We start from the raw sequence: 18,906 nt of genomic DNA on the forward strand, positions 1-18,906 counted from the left end.
TAACTTAGCCAGATCAGGTATTTTACTAAAGTAACACACACGCACACACACACACTCCCCAAAAAAATCAAAGACACATTTTTCAAAATGACCTCCTTTTAAATAATATGTAACAGATGTAATGTTTTTAATATATCAATATATTACAATGCAGAGAAAAGCTTAATTATTTTACATATTTAAATGAAATTTTCTCAGGTTATTGTGAAGCAAGCACATTTTGCTTATAGACATCAGTTATAGACAACCCGGGGCTGGCGCTGTGGTGGAGTGGGCTAGGCCTATGCCTGCAGCGTGGCATCGCACATGGGCACCAGTTCGTGTCCCAGCTGGTCCTCTTCCGATCCAGCTCTCCGCTGTAAAAGGGAAAGGTTTTACCTCAGGAACTGACAACTTTGTTTAGTACTGCTAACCTTCTTTTAATTTACACTAGGGAACACTGTCTTGTTTTTCAGCAGATAAATTAGGATACAGTCATACATGAAATTCTGCATAGGAGTGTGAGTGAATGGTCCAGAACTGTGAATCCTCTTAGACAGATCTCAAAGCAATGACGGTCCTCAAGGCAGATTGTAGAATGTTGTGTACAGTGTGAAATTTCAGTCTAAATGCATGCAAAGACATTCTGTATTTAGTTGTTTGATACTATTTAGCAAATTACTGCAAAAGTGCCTCTAAACAACAGGAATCCTTTATTATTTTTCCTGTTTGTGTGGATTAGGGATCCAGGAAGAGTTTAGGTGAGCAGTCTGGAGTCTCCTGAGGCTGTAGTCACACCTGGGCCACAGTTGTCTGCCAGCTTGACTGGGGCTGGAAGATCCAACCCCAAGACGGGGCTGGCAGGCTGCGTTGGGCTTGGTAGGAGGCAGCCATGTCTGCTTCATGTAGGTTTCTCTGTAGCCCCTCAGGGTTGTCCTCCAGGCAGGATGACCAGCTTCCCCCAGGGTAAATAATCAAGAGAGCAAAGCAGAAGCTACAAAATCTTTCATGATGTAGGCTTGGAAGTTACACGCCATCTCTTCTGCTGTATTCTCATGTTTATACAGACTAGCCTTAACTGGATGTAGGGTGGTTACTACACAAGAACGTGAACACCTACATATAAGGGTCATAGAGGCTCATCTTGGAGGCTAGTTATTACAGTATCAGACGTTTCATATTGAGATACATGTATGTGTGCATGCATGTGTGTGTCTGCCTGCATGTATGTATGTATATAATGAGGGAAAATGAAAAACAGCTACCACCTACTCTGGGATAGTGGTTTTTTTGGAGAAAGAAAGATCACTTTGCTTTAGTGTGGTAATTGAACCAGAGCAAGGCTGGAATGAAGTAAGGACTCTAGTTACAATGAAGCTGATAGAAGAAAGAGGTGGTGGTGGCCTGGTCTAAGATCCTGGTTGAAGAGAGAATTGGAGAGATTTAGAGATGTTTAAAAGTGGAGTGAAGAGATGTGATGACTAATTACTTCCGAGGAGTGTCAGGTTCTGGCTCCAAGAATAGCCAAGGATACCAGCAATATTCTTTCTTGGGCAAAAGTTAAATAATGGTGCTGGTATTGATTGAGAATACAGATAGTTAAGAGGAGATGTATTCAGTTTCAGGATTTTTGAGTCTGAGGTGTGCCCACGGGAAGACCAGCCAACAATTGAATGTAGCTTTGAGATACCACCAGTATCGACATGGTAGCTGATACTTTGAAAGGATAAGAGATTGCCTAGAGAGTGTCTGGATCACAAGACACAGAGGCCTAGGGAAAAGCACTTAGAATTTTTTAAGGAGCAGAGGAAAAGTAGGCTATGAAGGAAAATTAGAAAATACAGATAAGAAGTTAGAAACCCACAGAAGCCAAAGGGAAAGCTTTTTACAAAGTAGGAGTTTGCCGGGAGGGTGGTGTTGGTGGGATGGTAACCATCATTAAATGCTCCTAAAAGAGGCAAGTTAAGGGTTCAAATTCCCGCAGGACTTGGCAACCTAATATATGTACATTGGATTGAACTGTGTGTGGGTGACAACCTTGCTAGACGTAATTCCTCCTAGCTGTACAAGAAGGGTGTTAGTTTGTATGGTCTCTCTGGCCTTTCAGTACTAAAATTCTATGATTATGTCATCCATTTCTGAAGCAGAGTATTACAGAAAGTGGGGGAGGAAAGAAACAATGGCAAGCTCATAGTCACTGAATTCATCCATATTAAGTTCAGCTCCAGGTAGCTTTGTAGCAAACATCCCAAATGGGCTTCCTTATATTAGTTCCTTTTTGTAGGACCTAAGACATAGTCATGTACATAAAGTGGTAAGTTTAAGTGACGATTTTGCCCCTGATTTTGAATACCAACCAAACCACCTAATTTACTTTATAAGCTTTTTTTAAAACACTTGTAAGAGGGTACTTCAAAATGTTCTTGGAAAATGGAACCAAAAAAATACATTTATTTTGATGAAGAGAGTTTGAAATCCATTCATATATGAGATCTTCAGAAAGTTCATGGAGGGGCAGGCATCTGGTACAGTAGCTTGGGTCATCTACATCCCATATCGCTGTGCCTGGATTCAAGTCCAGCTCCACCTCCAATTCCAGCTTCCTGCTAATGCACACCCTGGGAGGCAGCAGGTGATAGCTCAAGTAATTGAGTCCCTGCCAAGCACATGGGAGACCTGGGTTAATTTATAGGGTCCTGGCCAGCTCTTACAGGATGCGTGATACAGGAGCACATTACACATACAGGATGTACAGATGGAAGATCTTGATCTGTCCCTGTCTCTTTCTCTCTTCCTTTCAAGTAAAATGAAAATGCATTTTAATATATTTATCATTTACTTTGGAAGAGTTATAGAGAGGGGGAAAGAAAGAAAGAGAGAGGGAGAGAGAGAAAGAGAATGTCTTCCATCCGCTGGTTCATTCCCCAGATGAACACAATGGCCAGAGCTGGGCTAGGTCGAAGCCAGGAGCTTCTTCCAGGTCTCCCACGTGGGTGGCAGGGGCCCAAGCACTTGGGCCATCCTCTGCTGCTTTTCCCAGGCCATTAACAGGGAGCTGGATCAGAAGTGGAGCAGCCAAGACAAGAGGGATGTCAGTGTCCCAGGCAGCAGCATTACCTGCTGTGCCACAATGCTGCCTCCGAAAATAAATGTTTTTAAAAATTTTGGACATTCATGGAGAATGTGTATTATGAAAAAACTGTGCTTGGAGGTAGGTGTTGTGGCACAGTGGTTTAAGCTACCACTTGGCCCATTCACATCCCATATCATAGTACCTGGAGTCAAGACCCACCTCTAACTTCAGTCTAGTTTCCTGGGAGGCAGCAAATAATGGCTTAAGTACTTGAGGTCTTTCCACCAACATGGGAGACCTGGATGCATTTCCTACCTCCAGGCTTCAGCCTGACCCAGTCCCTGCTGTTGTGGGCATTTTGAGAATGAACCAGATAGTGCTTACTCGTTCTCACTTTGTCTCTCTGCCTTTCACATAAATAAATAAGCTTTAAAAACACCTATGTATTTCAAATTTTTTTTCATCAAAGTAAACATATTTTTGTACCATTTTCAAAAACTTTGTGAAGCATTCTTGTCTTTTATTACTGTTTTTCTGACCCTGATGACTTAAAAGCACTTTTAAAAAATCGATTCCTTCCTGGGGTAGGTGTTTGGAGTAGTAGTAGAGGTGCCCATGGCCTGTATCTGAGTGCATGGATTTGATTCCTGGCTGTAGCTTCTGTCTGCAGCTTCCTGCTAATATTGACTCTGGGATGCAGCAATGATGGCCCAAATGATTACATTCCTGCCCCCCACATGGGAAACATGGATTGAGTTCATGGCTCACTGCTTTGGCACCAGTTGGAAGCTGGTGTCGGTGTATGGAGAGTGAACCAGTAGATGGGAGCTCTATGTCTCTCTGCCTCTCAAATACAGACTTAAAAAAAAAAGAAAAGAAAAGATTTGTATATTTATTTGAGAGACAGAGTTACAGATAGGAAGAGAGAGAGAGGGTGATCTTCCATCCTCTGGTTCACTCCCCACATGGCCACAATGGCTGGAGCTGGACAAATATGAAGCCAGGAGATTCTTCCAGGTCTTTTGTGTGGGTGCAGGGGCCCAAGTGCTTGGGTCATCTTCCAATGCTTTCCCAGGCACCTTAGCAAGGAGCTGGATTGGAAGTAGAAGAGCCAGGACTCAAACTGACACCCTTATGGGATGTGGGCACTGTAGGTGGCGGCTTTTCCTGCTACACCACAGCGCAAACCCCTCAAATAAATACATTTTTAAAGAAGTAAAAATGTATTCCTTCTTCAACCCCAAATGTTTATAGCTCCAGCATTATTTTCCTTAGTTCATACAATTCCATAGCATTTTGAGTTTTTTGTTTGTTTTTTAAAGATTTATGCATTTATTTCAAAGGCAGAGTTACAGAGAGGCAGAGGCAGAGAGAGAGGTCCTCCATTGGCTGATTCGCTCCCCAAATAGCCGCAATAGCCAGAGCTGGGCTGATACAACACCAAGAGCCAGGAGCTTCTACCAGGTCTCCCATGTGAGTGCAGGGACCCAAGGACTTGACCCATCTTCTACTGCTTCCCCAGGCCATAGCAGGGAGCTTGATCTCAAAAGGAGCAGCTGGGACTTGAACCGGTGCCCATATGGGATCCCGGCACTACAGGTGGCAGCCTTACCTGCTATGCTATAGCATCGGCCCCTAGCATTTTGTTTTTGTACCTCTTATTGTCATGTTCTAGCACTAAGTGTTCTTGTTGAAAGCCCTATAATTTCTAGGTTTCATTGGAACACACTGCAGAACATAATTAGATTGTTTCTTTTGTTATTAATGCTGAAATCAAAGCAGAGATTTAAAAAATCTAACAAGTTACTTGATGTGATTCATAATTCAAAAAAATACTTCTCTCTAGAGAATAGTAACTGACAAGGGTCTTTATTGTAACTGTCCATTGTGACTTCAATACAGTCGCCCTTTATTTTATATATTGTTAAGGGAATTGAGTGATTATTATTCTTTGGTTACAAACTGAAAAATCTAACATTTATGGTACAATCTAGTGCGTGGGAAAGGAGACCTAGGGGATTTATTTCAAAAGCAGTGTTATATTAAACATTTGTCAGTTCTGAAATTTGTTATTCCATGCTGAGTTTCTCAAAGCTTTCACATTTCATTCTTTTGAAAGCTTCCATGTTCTTTAAAGGAAAAAGTTAAACTAGGCGTGAAAGACCTTCGCTTTCTGTGCTGACTTTGTCAACAGTAATCCCTATGCACTTAGCTGTGAAACTGATGTTCCAAATATGAGGTGTTTAATATTCACAGATTTATATCTTTTATTTAAATTTACCTCTGCTCCCTGAGATCTGTGGTTAGTTGGTTCTTTTCCCATACTGAAAGTGAGTAATTTGGGTAAAAATACCAGATGAATGTCAGTGACCTTATTTTATGATAACAACATCATGAAAGATACAGAAATATTCATGTCAGTGCCTCAGATTTTAAAGAGGCACTAGATTAGTTGCTGAGGATTCTTTTAGAAAAGGAAAATGGCAGAATTTTCAAATATCTTTAAACTTTAGGTAGTACATGCTGTATATTAAGTTTGGGTTATAATTTTGACCTCTTGTTCCTTAGGAAATATAGACTAACCCTTTGGAAGGAAAAAAGACAATAAAAATTTCTGACTGTGCTTCCTTTTTTCATGTAAAAATTTAAATTGTGTGTTCACAAAGTATTAACTGCTGTAGGAATCGCTGTCCTGCTCCAAACAACCAGAACATCAAGCAAAGTATCTGAAACAACTGTTTTCAGATATTGTATTGTGATCCCTGAAAAAAGAGAAATAAATGGGTTGAACCCTTACAGCCTGAGGCAGTTTCTAAGCTGTAGGAAGTATAACAGGGAGAAGAAACTGAACCTAGCTGTGTAGGTAAAATGAAGAAAGAGTGTGAATGCCATGGAAGCTAGCATCTGTGGGACGAAGATCCAGATAGGAGGGAGGCACAGAGAAAGAGGTCAGTAAATCTGCATCGGCATCCTCTGGGGCTTTGGATAAATTCTGAACCACAGACTGGGCTAGAACAACTTCCCAGGTAATACTAATTATCAGGAGCCATAAAATAAATAATTCTCAGCACTACTGATAACAGGGCCAGACATCATTTTTCTTCCCTCCTGCTGGAGTAGGGAGACATCGTTCAGTAGAAACTCCCAGAAGAACTGCATCTTGCAAATGAGACTAAATTGTTTCTTGGATGAAGGATTCTCCAGATCTGTTCTTTCTTTTTTCTTTTCTTATTTTGTAAGATTTATTTTATTTATTTGAAAGGCGCAGTTACAGAGAGAGGGAGAGAAGAGAGAGAGAGAGAGAGAGAGAGAGAGAGAGAGAGAACACTATTCTATTACTAGAATAGAGCTAGAGGTCTAGAGATAGGCTGGACTGAAGTCAGGAGCCAAGAGCTTCCTCTGGGTCTCCCACGTGGGTTTCCCATGTGAGTGCAGAGGCCCAGCGACTTGGGCTATCTTCTACTGCCTTCCCAGGAACATTAGCCCAGAGCTGAATCAGAAGTGGAGCAGCCAGGACTCAAACCACCACCCATATGGGATGCTGGCATCACAGGTGGCAGCTTTACCCAACATGTCATAGCACCAGCCCTCAGGTCAGATCTGTTCTTAAAAAGGTTTATTTTTTCTTTCAGTCTTGAAATGATCACATGAATATATAATTTATACAGCTCCAGTGTTCAACAATGTAAAATTCAAAATGTCTAGGGGCAAGTACTGTGGTAGTATGGGTTAAGCTGCCTCTTAGGATGCCCACATCTCATATCAGAGTGCAAGTTCGAGTCCTGGTTCCTCTGTTTCTGCTCCAGCTTCTTGCTCATGCTTCCTGGAAGGCAGCAGATAATGCCTCAAGTGTTTAGGCCCCTGCCACCCACATGGGAGACCCAAAAGGAGTTCCGGGCTGCTGGCTTTGCCCTGGCCCAGCCCTTTGTTGTTGTGGGCTTTTGGGGAATGAAGAGCTCGCCCTCTCCCTTTTGCTCTCTCTCTTCCTTTGAAATAGATGAAAATAAACAAACTTTGGCTTATTGCACTCAACATGAATTCTTCCACGTGCAACCATTTTGATAAATGATTTATTTTTGTTTTTCTTCTAGGTTTTTTTTTTTTTTTTGGTAAAAAAAAATAAGGAAATACACAGTGTGTTAGCATTATGTGTAGTAGGACCTCAAAACTTCTCCTTTCTAACTAGGTATAACCTAGTACCCATCATCAACCCTTCAGCATCCTCTCCCTCCCTAGCCTTGGGTATCCATCTCTGAATTTGTTAACTTCTGTGAGATCACCTGTATTTTAGACTCCACATATTAGTGAGACCATGTGATATTTGTCCTTCTGTGCTTCGCTTATTCCACTTAACATATTGACCTCCATTTCCATTCATGTTGTTTTAAATGATAAGATTTTGTTATTTCTGTGGCTGAGTAAATAGTCCATTGCGTATACGTACCACATATTCTTTATCCGTTCATCAGTGGATGGACACTTACATTGTTTCCATTTCTTAGCCATTGTGAATAGCTATGCTGCAGTATATGTGGGAGTCCAGATGTCTGTCCAATAGAGAGATTTCATTTCCCTTGGATGTATACCCAGTAATGGGTTTGCTGGATCATACCGTAGATCTATTTTTAGTTTTCTGAGGAACCTCCATACTGTTTTCCACAATGGCTGTATTAATTTACATTTCTCCTAACTGTGTACAAGGGACTTCTTTTTTCCATATCTTCACCAACACTTTTGTCTTTTTGGTAATAACCAGTTGTGCTGGAGTGAGGTGATATCTTATTGTACTTTTTTTTTTTAAGTGAATCACCTCCATAGGCATTTTTCTTTGAAGATTTATTTATTTATTTGAAAGGTGGAGTTACAGAGAGGTAGAGGCAGAAAGAGTTCTTTCACCCACTGATTCACTCCCCAGATGGCTGCTACAGCAGGAGCTGGGCTGATCCAAGGCCAGGAACCAGGAGCTTCTTCCCGGTCTCCCACGCGGGTGCATGGGCTCAAGGACTTGGGCCATCTTCTACTGCTTTTCCAGGCTATAGTAGAGAGCTTGACCAGAAGTGGAGCAGCCAGAACTCAAACCGGTGCTCATATGGGATGCCGGCACTGCAGGGGCACCTTTACTCGGTACACCATTGGCCCTTCATTGTGGTTTTGATTTGCATTTCACTGATGATCAGTGATGCTCATCATTTTTTCATGTACCTGTTGTCCGTTTGTATGTCCTCCGTTGAGAAATGTCTGTTTAAATCTACTGCCCATTTTTATTTTTTAAGCCTTATTTATTTATTTAAAAGGCAGCGTGACAGAGAGAAAGGTGTTTTCCCTCTGCTTGTTCACTCCCCAGATGCCTGCACTAGCAGGCCGAGGCCAGGATGAAGCAGGGAACTCCGACTGGGTCTCGCACATGTGTGGTGGGGAACTCGAGTACTCGGACCATCATCTGCTGCCTCCCAAGCACGTTAGCGAGAAGCTGAATCAGTTTCCTGTCTAGGTTCAGGAAGTTGTGTGTCATTGTGGCCTTGACCATGCTTCCTACCCCTTGGCATTCTCAGGTCCCTCTTAAATCTCAGTGACTCACATATTGCTTCTTACGCTATTGCATAGTTCTATCAGCTTTCTTCATTCTTCTTTTTTCTCTTTCAACCATGAATTTTCAAATAGCCTGTCTTTTTTTTTTTAATAGCCTGTCTTTAAGCTCACTGATTCTTCTGTTTCTTCTAGTCTGCTGTTGATACTTTCTGTTGCATTTTTTAGTTTTATTTAGTGTACTTTTAAGTTGAAGGATATCTGCTTGATTTTTATTTCCATCTGTTTATCAAATCTCTGTTAGAATATCAGGTCATTTCTCTGTGTTCTCTTGAATTTGGTTGAGTTTCTATAAAACAGCTACTTTGAAAAGTTCATCCAAGATTTGAAAATTTCATTTCCTGAGTGGTTGGTTCCTCATACCTTATTTTGCTCTGCAGGTCAGATCCTGCTTCCCTGGAAGCCCTTGATGGTGCGCGGCATCAGCTACATGTTAGGGCTAGTTAAAGTAGTCCGGCTTCCTGTGTGGCTGTCCTTCTAGAAATTCTAAGCAATCTGTTGATTTTCTGTGAGCCTAAGGATATTTATGCTAGTTCAACACTAGATAGCACCCTAAGTTGCAGTTTGCCCCCAAGTCTACTGTTGATATATTTACTAATTCAGTCTTACAGTGCTCCCCAAATTCACATTTATCCCTAATCTGCAGTTGCTGCGTTGTTCAGTATGAACTGGAGAAGGGCCTAGAGGAGTATTCCGCCCAAGAAAGCCTCTTCCTGGGCCTTTGGTAGGCTCAGACTCCTTGTCCTGTGTCCATAAATCCCACACTGCTAGGTAACAGCCAGAGCCCTCAGCCCAGCAAGACCACTGCAGCCTGAGGGTAGGACTGAAGCTGTCTCTGTTACTACGAAGTGGGGCTCACTGCCTGCTGCCACATCTGTCAGCCACTGGTGATGTTGTCTAGCATATAAGAGTGCTCCCCTGGGACCACAGAACTCCACTGGGCACGGAAACGGCTCCAAGGGCTCTATCTGCAGGTGCTAGCCTGGAGACATATCTGCAGGCACTAGCTTGGAGACGGGGGCTGTTAGAACCTGTTCTGTGCTGAGTTTTACCAAGCTGCCACTGAGTCCCAAAACAATCCTGTGATTCCTCACTGTCTGCCCAAGATTGTAGGAGAGGAATAGAGGCAGCTGACCCTCAGCTACCCAGGCAGGGCCTAGGTGGGTCACACCTGAGTCTCATAGTGGCCAGGCCTGGTGCAATCTTGGGGGTACACACCAGGCCTGCAGAAGGGCTGTGGTGCCATATGCCAAAACAAGTCTGTCTCATCAGGGCAGAGGTTTCCACCTGATACTGGGGCAAGTCCAGAGACTGTCCACAAGTACTTGTCTTGGGTTGAAAACTGTTAAGATCTGCGCAGCGTTAGGCTTTAGCAGCTCAACACTGAGTCCCAAGACACAGTCCTGTGGCCTCTTGCTGCCTGCCCAGGTTTGCAGGAGAGTGATAAAGGCAGCTCTTTGGCCACCCAGGCTGACTCCAGGCTGGTCCCAGCTGGACCCCACAGTCACAGGCCCCTACAAAGTCCTGGAGGCATGCACCAAGCTCACCAGAGGCTAACAGTGCCACCTGCCAAAGTGGGCCAGACCACCCCAAGCACAGGTCTCTGCCTGAGGCCAGGCAACTCTAGAGACTGGCTCAGTGAGCAGTAATGGGACTGGATACCTTCCACCTTTATCAGTTGCCCAGTGTGCATGCAGCAGACCCTGCTCTGAGCCCTGAGGCCCGGTCCTAATCTTCCTCCCCGGGCTCAGAACTGCTAGAGCTGCCCTTTCTGCCAGTGGTTGAGAGGGGCGACAGATGAAGCTCCAAATACTCACTCCATGGCTATGGGCCTGAGGGCCAGGGCACGGGGGGATGGGGGGGGGGTGGGAAACCCATGTGACTGAACTTTTCCCCAGCGGGCCTAACACTGGGAATCAGTTCGTACTCCCTTTCCCAGGTGGGAGTCGTCTCTCCACACCCCACTCCCTGGAGCAGGGCAAGGGTTGATTTAGCAGCTTTTTTCCTTTTTCTGTTGTTCAGAAAAGTGTGACTTTTCATATGATTATAACAAGGTGAGGCCCTGTGGTCTTACCTGGCTTCTGCAGCTCTTGCAAAGGTGACGTGGTGTGTATGTGTGGCTGTTCACACTGGAGTCTCTATAGGGAGGGAGTCACCAGAGGCTCTTACCTGCCATCTTGGCTCCAACTTGAACCACATCAAACCACACTAATAACCACTAATAATAATAGACCCCCACCCCTGGGTGAAAACAGGAATCATGTGGCTTTCACTTGGAATGAAATCGAACGGTCGTGTTTGCTGGTCTTTTTCTTTCAGATGTGACAGTGGTTTATCAGAATGGACTACCTGTGATATCTGTGAGGCTACCGTCCCGGCGTGAGCGCTGCCAGTTCACACTCAAACCTATCTCCGACTCCGTTGGTGTCTTTTTACGACAACTGCAAGAAGAGGATCGGGGAATTGACAGAGTGGCAATCTATTCACCAGGTATTATTTTTCATTTTCAACAAGTTTATTTGAAAGATTGAGAAAGATAAACAGAGTACCCATCCGCCCATTCACTCTCCACATGCTTGCAACAGCTCAGGCTGAGCCAGGACAAAGCCAGAAGCCAGAAAGTTGATCCAGATCTCCCATGTGTCTTGAGACTACTTGAGCCATCACCTGCTGCCTCCCAAGGTGCACTTCAGCAGGAAGTTGGAATGAGGAGTGGAACTGGGACTCAAACACAGGCACTCCAATATGGAATGCAGGCGTCGCGACCAGCGGCTTAACTGCTAGGCCGAACACCCGCCCCAGCATTCATTATTAATTCCCAGGCACGGCTCATTTCCCCCCATGCTGTTTCTAGGCACACACATCACTGCAAAAGAACCCCATACTGTTAACTTTAGAAAACATGTTCTTGATGCCAGAAAAGAAAGTGATTTCTCTTCCAGTCATTCGCAAGAGCTAATTTTTCAGTTTTAGCAAATGTGTTTGCACCGCAAGTCTCATTTAAAAACTACTCACATATAAGGCCATGGGCAAGGATGAACAGTTGGTCATATTTTTATGTTATGAAAACTTTTTATCATTACTTTTGCTGTAGAATAATTTTTCTAGTAATTGAAACCTCATCTCTGGAGATATGAAATATTAGAACTTGTTTTAAATCTTCTTGTGCTTGTCACATAAAAGATTACCAAAATAAAACGTTTATGATCTGAAAAGAATTTAAAATAAGGCTCTAAAAATTCCCATTTGACATACATCTGTTGTGTTTTTTTGTTGTTGTTGTTGATTTTATTTTCATCTACTTAAAAGGCAGAGCAAGACAGAGGGAGAAAGAATGCACTTACATCTGCTGGTTCACTCCCCAACTGACCACAACAGCCAGGGCTGGGCCAGTTCAAAGCCAAGAGCATAGAGCGCCATCTGGGTCTCCCATATGGGTAACAAGGGTCCAAACACTTGGGCCGCTGCCTGCTGCCTCTCAGGATGCAATAGCAGGAAGTCAGATCAGGAACAGAGCAGCCACGTCATGGGATGTGGGTTTCCCAAGCAGAATGGATTTAACCTGCTGTGCTGCAATGCCTGCCCCCACATTTCATTTATTTATATTTTAAGTGCCTTAATTTTTTTTCCTGCTTATACTTTGAAAATTTTCAAGAGGCTGGCAATGTGGTGTAGTGAGTTTATGGGCACCGGTTTGGGTCCCAGCTGCTCCACTTCTGATTCAGCTCCCTACTAATTCACCTGGGAAAGCAATGGAGAGTGGCCCAAGTCCTTCGGCCCCTGCACCCACGTGGGAGACCTGGAAGAAGCTCCAGGCTCCTGGATTCGGCCTGGTCCCGCCATGGCTGTTGCAGCCATTTGGGGAGTGAACCAGCAGATGGGAGACCTCTCTCTCCCTGTCTCCCTCTCTTCCTCTGTTACTCTGCCTTTCCAAATAAAATAAATCTTTAAAAAAAAATCCACAGGATTATCTCTCTTTTTAAAAAAAGAAGAAAATTTACTGGAAACCACAGCATTTAGTACAGTAAATACCCATTTACCCTTCACCTGGATTCACTAATTGTTAACAACTGGTGCCTTTCTGTGCTTTAAGTATTTTAAATATACTTAATTCCCAGCTTACTTAGTAGTATAATTAGTAGACCAGGTTGGTAGCTATGCTAGCACTCATCCCAGCTGAATTACTGGCAGCTAAGCAGTGACTGTTCTGAAAAGCTCCAGATGGGAGAAGACTGCATTTTCACTGTTTCCCTCATAGATAGAAACCTATAGCTCTGTGGCCAGCCGTATTTCACTTGCCATACAGCTCCATAGGAAAAGCCCGCTGCCAAATCCTCGCAGACCTGAGGCCTGCAAACAAACACTTCAGCCAACCTAAACTGGTTAGCATAGAGCTGGAGATGAGGTTAACCGAAATATAAAAGGGAAGAGGTAATTTTTAAAGTCTATTTTGAGGATTGCTTTTTCCCGACCACTCTTGAGTAACTGCGGACATATGACAAGTCTTATTTAACATCCCACAGATGGTGTGAGAGTCGCTGCCTCCACAGGAATAGACCTCCTCCTCCTCGATGACTTCAAGCTGGTCATCAATGACTTCACGTATCTCGTGCGGCCACCAAAGAGAGGTAAGAGAACGGCCTGGACAGTGGCCCAGAAACGTGGGGGTGCCTTTTGGAAAGAACTTGGTTTTTCCCTGGGTTACCTTGAGACACCGACAATATTCAAAGAACGCCACAAGTTTTACATACAGATAGATTCTGTTTCAGTTGAAGAGCTCATTAAGCCCCTGGCATTTGGCGAGTTCATTGACTGAAGCCACTTAGATTCTGCCTAGACACTAAGATGCTTTATTATCTGGCAGTCACTTCATTTGCATAAATGGATGTCTTACCTCACGTAAGTGCCTTCCCTCTGCACCAGCTTAAAGTCATCTTAATAACAATATAGGAGAAATTTTAAAAAATAAATCATGGGTTTCCCTGTTCTCTTTAACATTGAAACAGATAATAATCTTTTTTTTTTATATTTGAAGGCTCAAGGTCAGCAGTCTGAAAGTCAATTATTCAGTAATAGACCCACAGAATTTCTGATGTGTATATGCCTTATATGAAAAATGGAAGCGCTCACCTCAGGTGCAGCTTTTAAGAGGGCACCAAAAGCTCAGTCATCAAGATAAGTAAGATTTTATGGCACTGTTTCTCAAAATTGAAGGTAATGCAAAAAATCCGTGGTGAATAAATATCAAAATTTAAAATACATAGTCAGTATTTCTGAGTTTTCTTTTCAATCCAGGTTCCATGAGGCTCTGAACAATACTAAAATAGCCCTCTGAAATAGGATTTTTTAAAGGATTTATTTATTTAAAAGGCAGAGTTATAGAAAAGCAAAGGCAGAGAAAGAGTGAGAGAGAGGGAAAGAGAGAGAAAGAGAGGTCAGTCTTCCATCTGCTGGTTCACTCCCCAAATGGCCACAATGACCGGACTGGGCCAATCTGAAGCCAGGAGCTTCTTCCAGGTCTCCCACTCAGATGCAGGGGCCCAAGCACTTGGGCCATCTTCTACTGCTTTCCTAGGTCATAGCAGAGAGCTGGATCAGAAGTGGAGCAGCTGGAACTCGAACTGGAGCCCATGTGGGATGCTGGCACTGCAGGTGGTAGCTTTACTCTCTATGCCACAGTTTCGGCCCCTCAAATAGGATTTTAAGCTGTGTCTTTTTTGGTCATTTTCTCACCCTGACATTGTCACTTACTATTATCGGTAATGCCCCTTCCATCACCAGCACTCCCTCTGTTAGCCTCCTAAGATATCTCTTCTTTTGGATTCCGCCTTTGAGAATTGAGTCTTTTGGACAAAAACTTCTGAGTGAAGACCTAAGTATTAAATGCAATCATAATCTGGTCCACACCTGGCTTTTTAGACTTCCTCTGTCCTACTTTGCATGTTACCTGCTTTCCCTCCGCGCGTATTGTTGTCCTAAGGGTGCCATCCCAGTGTTCACTCTCCTTTCCTCGCCTGTGATGGCCTTCTTCCTCACTGTCAAAATTGCCTTTCTTTGACTGACTCTCGAGTGATTCATTTCTTCTCTGAATTCTACTTTTTTTTTTAAGTGTTCTGAAGGAAGGTACTGCAGTTTTGTGTTCTGCATTGACTCATGTGGTTATTCTATATTGAGTGAATTAAATAAGTTAACTGGGAAACATGTTGGTTGTTCAGAGGCCAGAGTCTCTTCTTTGTTCAGCTCAGATGACAAAGAACTATCTGAAAAACAAGTATAGAAAAGTATCCTCTAAGTAGTAAGAGTGGAAAAGTATCCTTTAAATAGTAAGACATTATTGAATCAGATTTTATTAAGTTGGGATAACTTAATAGATAGACTAGTAACCATTTATCAGCTATGCTAATGTGTGTTTCTTCTTTATTCCCTGATTCCCAGGTTAGAAGTTCTCTCTCCCTCTCTTTTTTTTTTTTTTAAGATCTATTAATTTGTGGGTACAGCACTGTGGCATAGTGGGTAAAGCTACTGCCTGCAGCACTGGCATCCCATATGGGCACTGGTTTGAGACCCTGATGTTCTACTTCCAATCCAGCTCTCTGCTAATGCTCCTGAGAAAGCAGTGGAAAATGGCCTAAGTCCCGGGGCCCCTGCACCCACATGGGAGACCCTGAAGAAGCTCCTGGCTTCAGATCAGCCCAGTTGCAGCCATTTGAGAAGTGAACCAGTGGATGGAAGATATCTGTCTCTGTCTCTACCTCTCTCTCTCTCTCTGCAACTCTGCCTTTCAAATAAAAATAAATGAATATTTCTTTTTTTAAAAAAATTTGTTTATTTGCTTGAAAGGCAGCGTTACAGAGAGAAAGAGTTAGAAATTTGCCACTTAAAGATTTTTTAACGTTAAATTCATGCATCTAGGTTCTCTTAGCTCTGTATGTGCCAGTGAGCGATTCTGTCATCAGATACCATCTCTCACAGAAGCTCAAATAATACTAAGTCCATGAATACTTTTTCTGTTTTTTAAAATAAAAAATAGATCTGAATTTTATTTCTGCATTTTTATCTTCCTCTGCCTGATTGAGAAAGATGCTGACATACAAACGGAGTAGAGTAAGAGGGCGTTTGGATTTCTGTATTTAAAAGGAATAATGTTCATCCAAATGATTGATCCTGTTCTTTTTTACTGCATTGTGATTCTTTTTAAAGTTTATTTTTGTTTATTTGAAAGGCAGAGAGAGCAGGTGAGTTCCCATCTGCTGGTTCACTCCCCAAATGCCCACAATAGCCAGGGGTTTACAGGCCAAAGCTTGAGGCCAGGAATGCAATCTGGCTCTCCTATGTAAGTGGTAGGCACCCAATTACTTGAGCCATCACCTTCTGCTTTGCATTAGCAGAAAGCTGGAATTGGGAGCAAAGCCAGGAGTTGAACCCAGACACTGCACCACGGGATGCAGATGTCCCAAGCAGCATCTAACAGCTGTGCCAAATGCCCACCTCACCACACTGCTCCTCTTTAGTGAAAAGGGTAAATGGAGGAAAGAAATGGAAAGCATTATAGAACTGCTGTGTCAGGTAATGAGGAGTAACACTAGGGTGTTCTGTATATATGGGACAGGCGGAAAAAATTTGCTTTTCCTAATAAAAGTTACAATCATTCATGAAGGAACACTTTGCTAGGACAGTTTTTCACTTTTGACACAAATTTTCTACTTACTCTTTACCCCTTTAGCTTTTATTTCCTTTCCTATTTATTCTTTTCTCTGTTTATGGCCAGCATCTTGGAACCAGAAATGCTCTATAAATGTGTGTACCAGTTTTCTCTAATTTCACACATCTCCACTAGGTGTCAAGGACAGAGGGCTTATTCATCACAAATCTAGTAAAGCCATGTTTGATGTTTATGTAGGATTGGCTGTCCCAGGGTAGTCATGGATTCTCAGCTGTTAACAACCCCTGTACCTAACCACAAAGTTACAGGGAAGAGGCCAGAGAATACTGAAATGGGACAGGGAACATGTCAGAACAGTAAGGCTGGCTACAAGCTGCATCACATTCTTTTGGTTCCCACAGCTATATATGTAGCTGGTTTCCTCTCTGACCACTGCAGGATGGGAGGAGTAACTGTTTCTATAATTAGATGAGTTTATAATTTAATCTAAATCCAGAACAGAGGAAAGAATATGAAAAGGAGCATAAAAGCCTTTTATCCCAATCCATGTTCAAGTAGTAATTAACTACCCTTCTCTTCACCCTGGAAAGGAATATACCCTGTGTCACTGGTAATTAAGTTTTTGTGCTAAGGAAAATCGTTTTGATTGGCAACACTAAGCCCTTTTCCCCACATTGGAGACCTTGCTTCTCTCTTAATGATGTTAGGGGTTTGAAAGGTTGAACAGGCAAGCCAAATACCAACAGTAACAATTGCCTTATTAGAGACTCCAAAAGCTCAAACCGTGTTTGCAGTGGAAAAGAAATTTTAAGGCCCGTATGTTAGCATATCTCCTCTGCCTTTCTCTACCTTAATTATGCCAGAATTGATGGCATGTACAGAAACAGTAATAACCATCTAATTGCTTGTTAGTGAAGCACACACTAATCATCCTCAAGTGTTGTTACACATTAGCAGATTTATTTTCCTTCTTCCTACAACTTTGTCTCTAAATATGGGGACAGAGATTTCAGGGTCAAGAGCATGGCCTACTCTTTTCCTCTACCATAACAGTACCTTAGGGGCTGGTGCTGTGGCATAGCTGATAAAGCTGCTGCCTGCAGTGCCAGCATCCTATATGGATGCTGGTTCGAGTCTCGGCTGCTCTTCTTCTGATCCAGATCTCTGCTATGGCCTGGGATAGCAGTAGAAGATGGTCTAAGTCCTTGGGCCCCTGCACCTATTTGGGAGACCCAGAAGAGACTCCTGGCTCCTGGCTTCAGATCAGCCCAGCTCCAGCCATTGTGGCCATTTGAAGACTGAACCAGTGGATGAAGATAGCTCACTCGCTCGCTCGTGCTCTCTCTCTCTCTCTCTCTCAGCCTCTGTAACTCTACCTTTCAAAAAATAAGTAAATCTTTAACAAAAATACCAATACCTTAGAACCAAACTGTTGGGGCTGGCACTGTGGTACAGCAGGTTAAGCCACAGCCTGCAGTGCCTGCATCCCATATGGGTACCAGTTCATGTCCTGGCTGCTCCACTTCCGATTTGGTTCCCTGCTAATGTACCTGAGAAAGCAGTAGAAGATGTTCTAAGTCCCTGGGCTCATGCACCCACGTAGGAGACCCAGAAAATCTGGCTTCTGGCTGCAGCCTGGAATAGCCTTAGCCATTGCAGCCAATTATGGAGTGAACCAGTGGATGGAAGGTCTTCCCCTCTCCTGTCTCTCGCTTAACTCTGCCTTTCAGATAATAAATAAATCTTTTTTAAAAAATTTCATTTATTTAAAAAGAACCATATTGTTCCTGTCAAGAAAACCTGGAAAAAAAATAAATCTTAACCTTTTAAGTCCACTAAATCTTCCATAATACAATCTCAGAAAGCTAATACCTAGAGCTGGTGCTTTGGCACAATGAGTAAAGCTACCATTTGCGATACTGGCATACCATGTGGGCACCAGTTCTTAACTGCTACACTTCTGATCCAGCTTCCTGCAAATGTCCTGGAAAAAGTAGCACAGGATGACCCAAGTGTTTGGGTACCTACAACCCATGTAGGAGAACCAGATGGAGCACCTGCCTCCTGGCTTTGGCCTGGCCCAGTCCTGGCCATTGAAGCCATTTGGGGAGTGAACCAGCAGATAGATCTTTCTCTCCCCACCCCACCCGCCCCATCTCCTCTCTCTCCTCTCTCTCTCTCTCTCTGTCTCTTTCCTCCCTCTCTGTGACTCTAGCTTTCAAATAAATAAATAAATCTTAAAAAAAAAAAAAGAATAAGAAATATAGCCAACATGACTTAAAACTGAATATTTAATTTGGTCTTACCTTAAACGTAAGTAGCAACATGGTAGAGATTGCAGAAATGTTGAGCTAAGGATACAAAGGATACAAAGTTTCAGTAAGGAATAAGTTCAAGGAATATATAACCTAGAGGCTATAATTTACTACAATGTATTCTTGAAAATTGCTAAGAGTAGATTTTAAGTGTTCTCTTAACACTTAAGTAAGCATGTAAGGTAATGTGTATCTTAATTTGCTGAATTTGGCTGTCCATACTGCATACAAATTGCAAAACATGCACATATAAAACAATAATTAGCCGGCGCCGCGGCTCACTAGGCTAA

The 18,906-nt window shown here is 42.9% G+C and overlaps 1 protein-coding gene across 4 annotated transcripts in view; it reads left to right on the top strand.

Moving 5' to 3' along the window:
- The window catches only part of MCU (mitochondrial calcium uniporter), a 213,088-nt gene that overhangs the window by 169,344 nt on the left and 24,838 nt on the right, over positions 1-18,906 (top strand). For all 4 annotated transcript variants that reach the window (XM_089313425.1, XM_008269976.5, XM_008269977.5 and 1 more), the window contains 2 exons: positions 10,958-11,128; positions 13,162-13,266. In XM_089313425.1, the coding sequence (XP_089169551.1) occupies positions 10,958-11,128; positions 13,162-13,266 (276 nt within the window). The remainder of the gene's footprint in view (positions 1-10,957; positions 11,129-13,161; positions 13,267-18,906) is intronic.

Source organism: Oryctolagus cuniculus, chromosome 15 (assembly GCF_051225735.1).
Source record: "Oryctolagus cuniculus isolate XC-2025 breed Fujian yellow rabbit chromosome 15, ASM5122573v1, whole genome shotgun sequence".
Taxonomy (NCBI): domain Eukaryota; kingdom Metazoa; phylum Chordata; class Mammalia; order Lagomorpha; family Leporidae; genus Oryctolagus; species Oryctolagus cuniculus.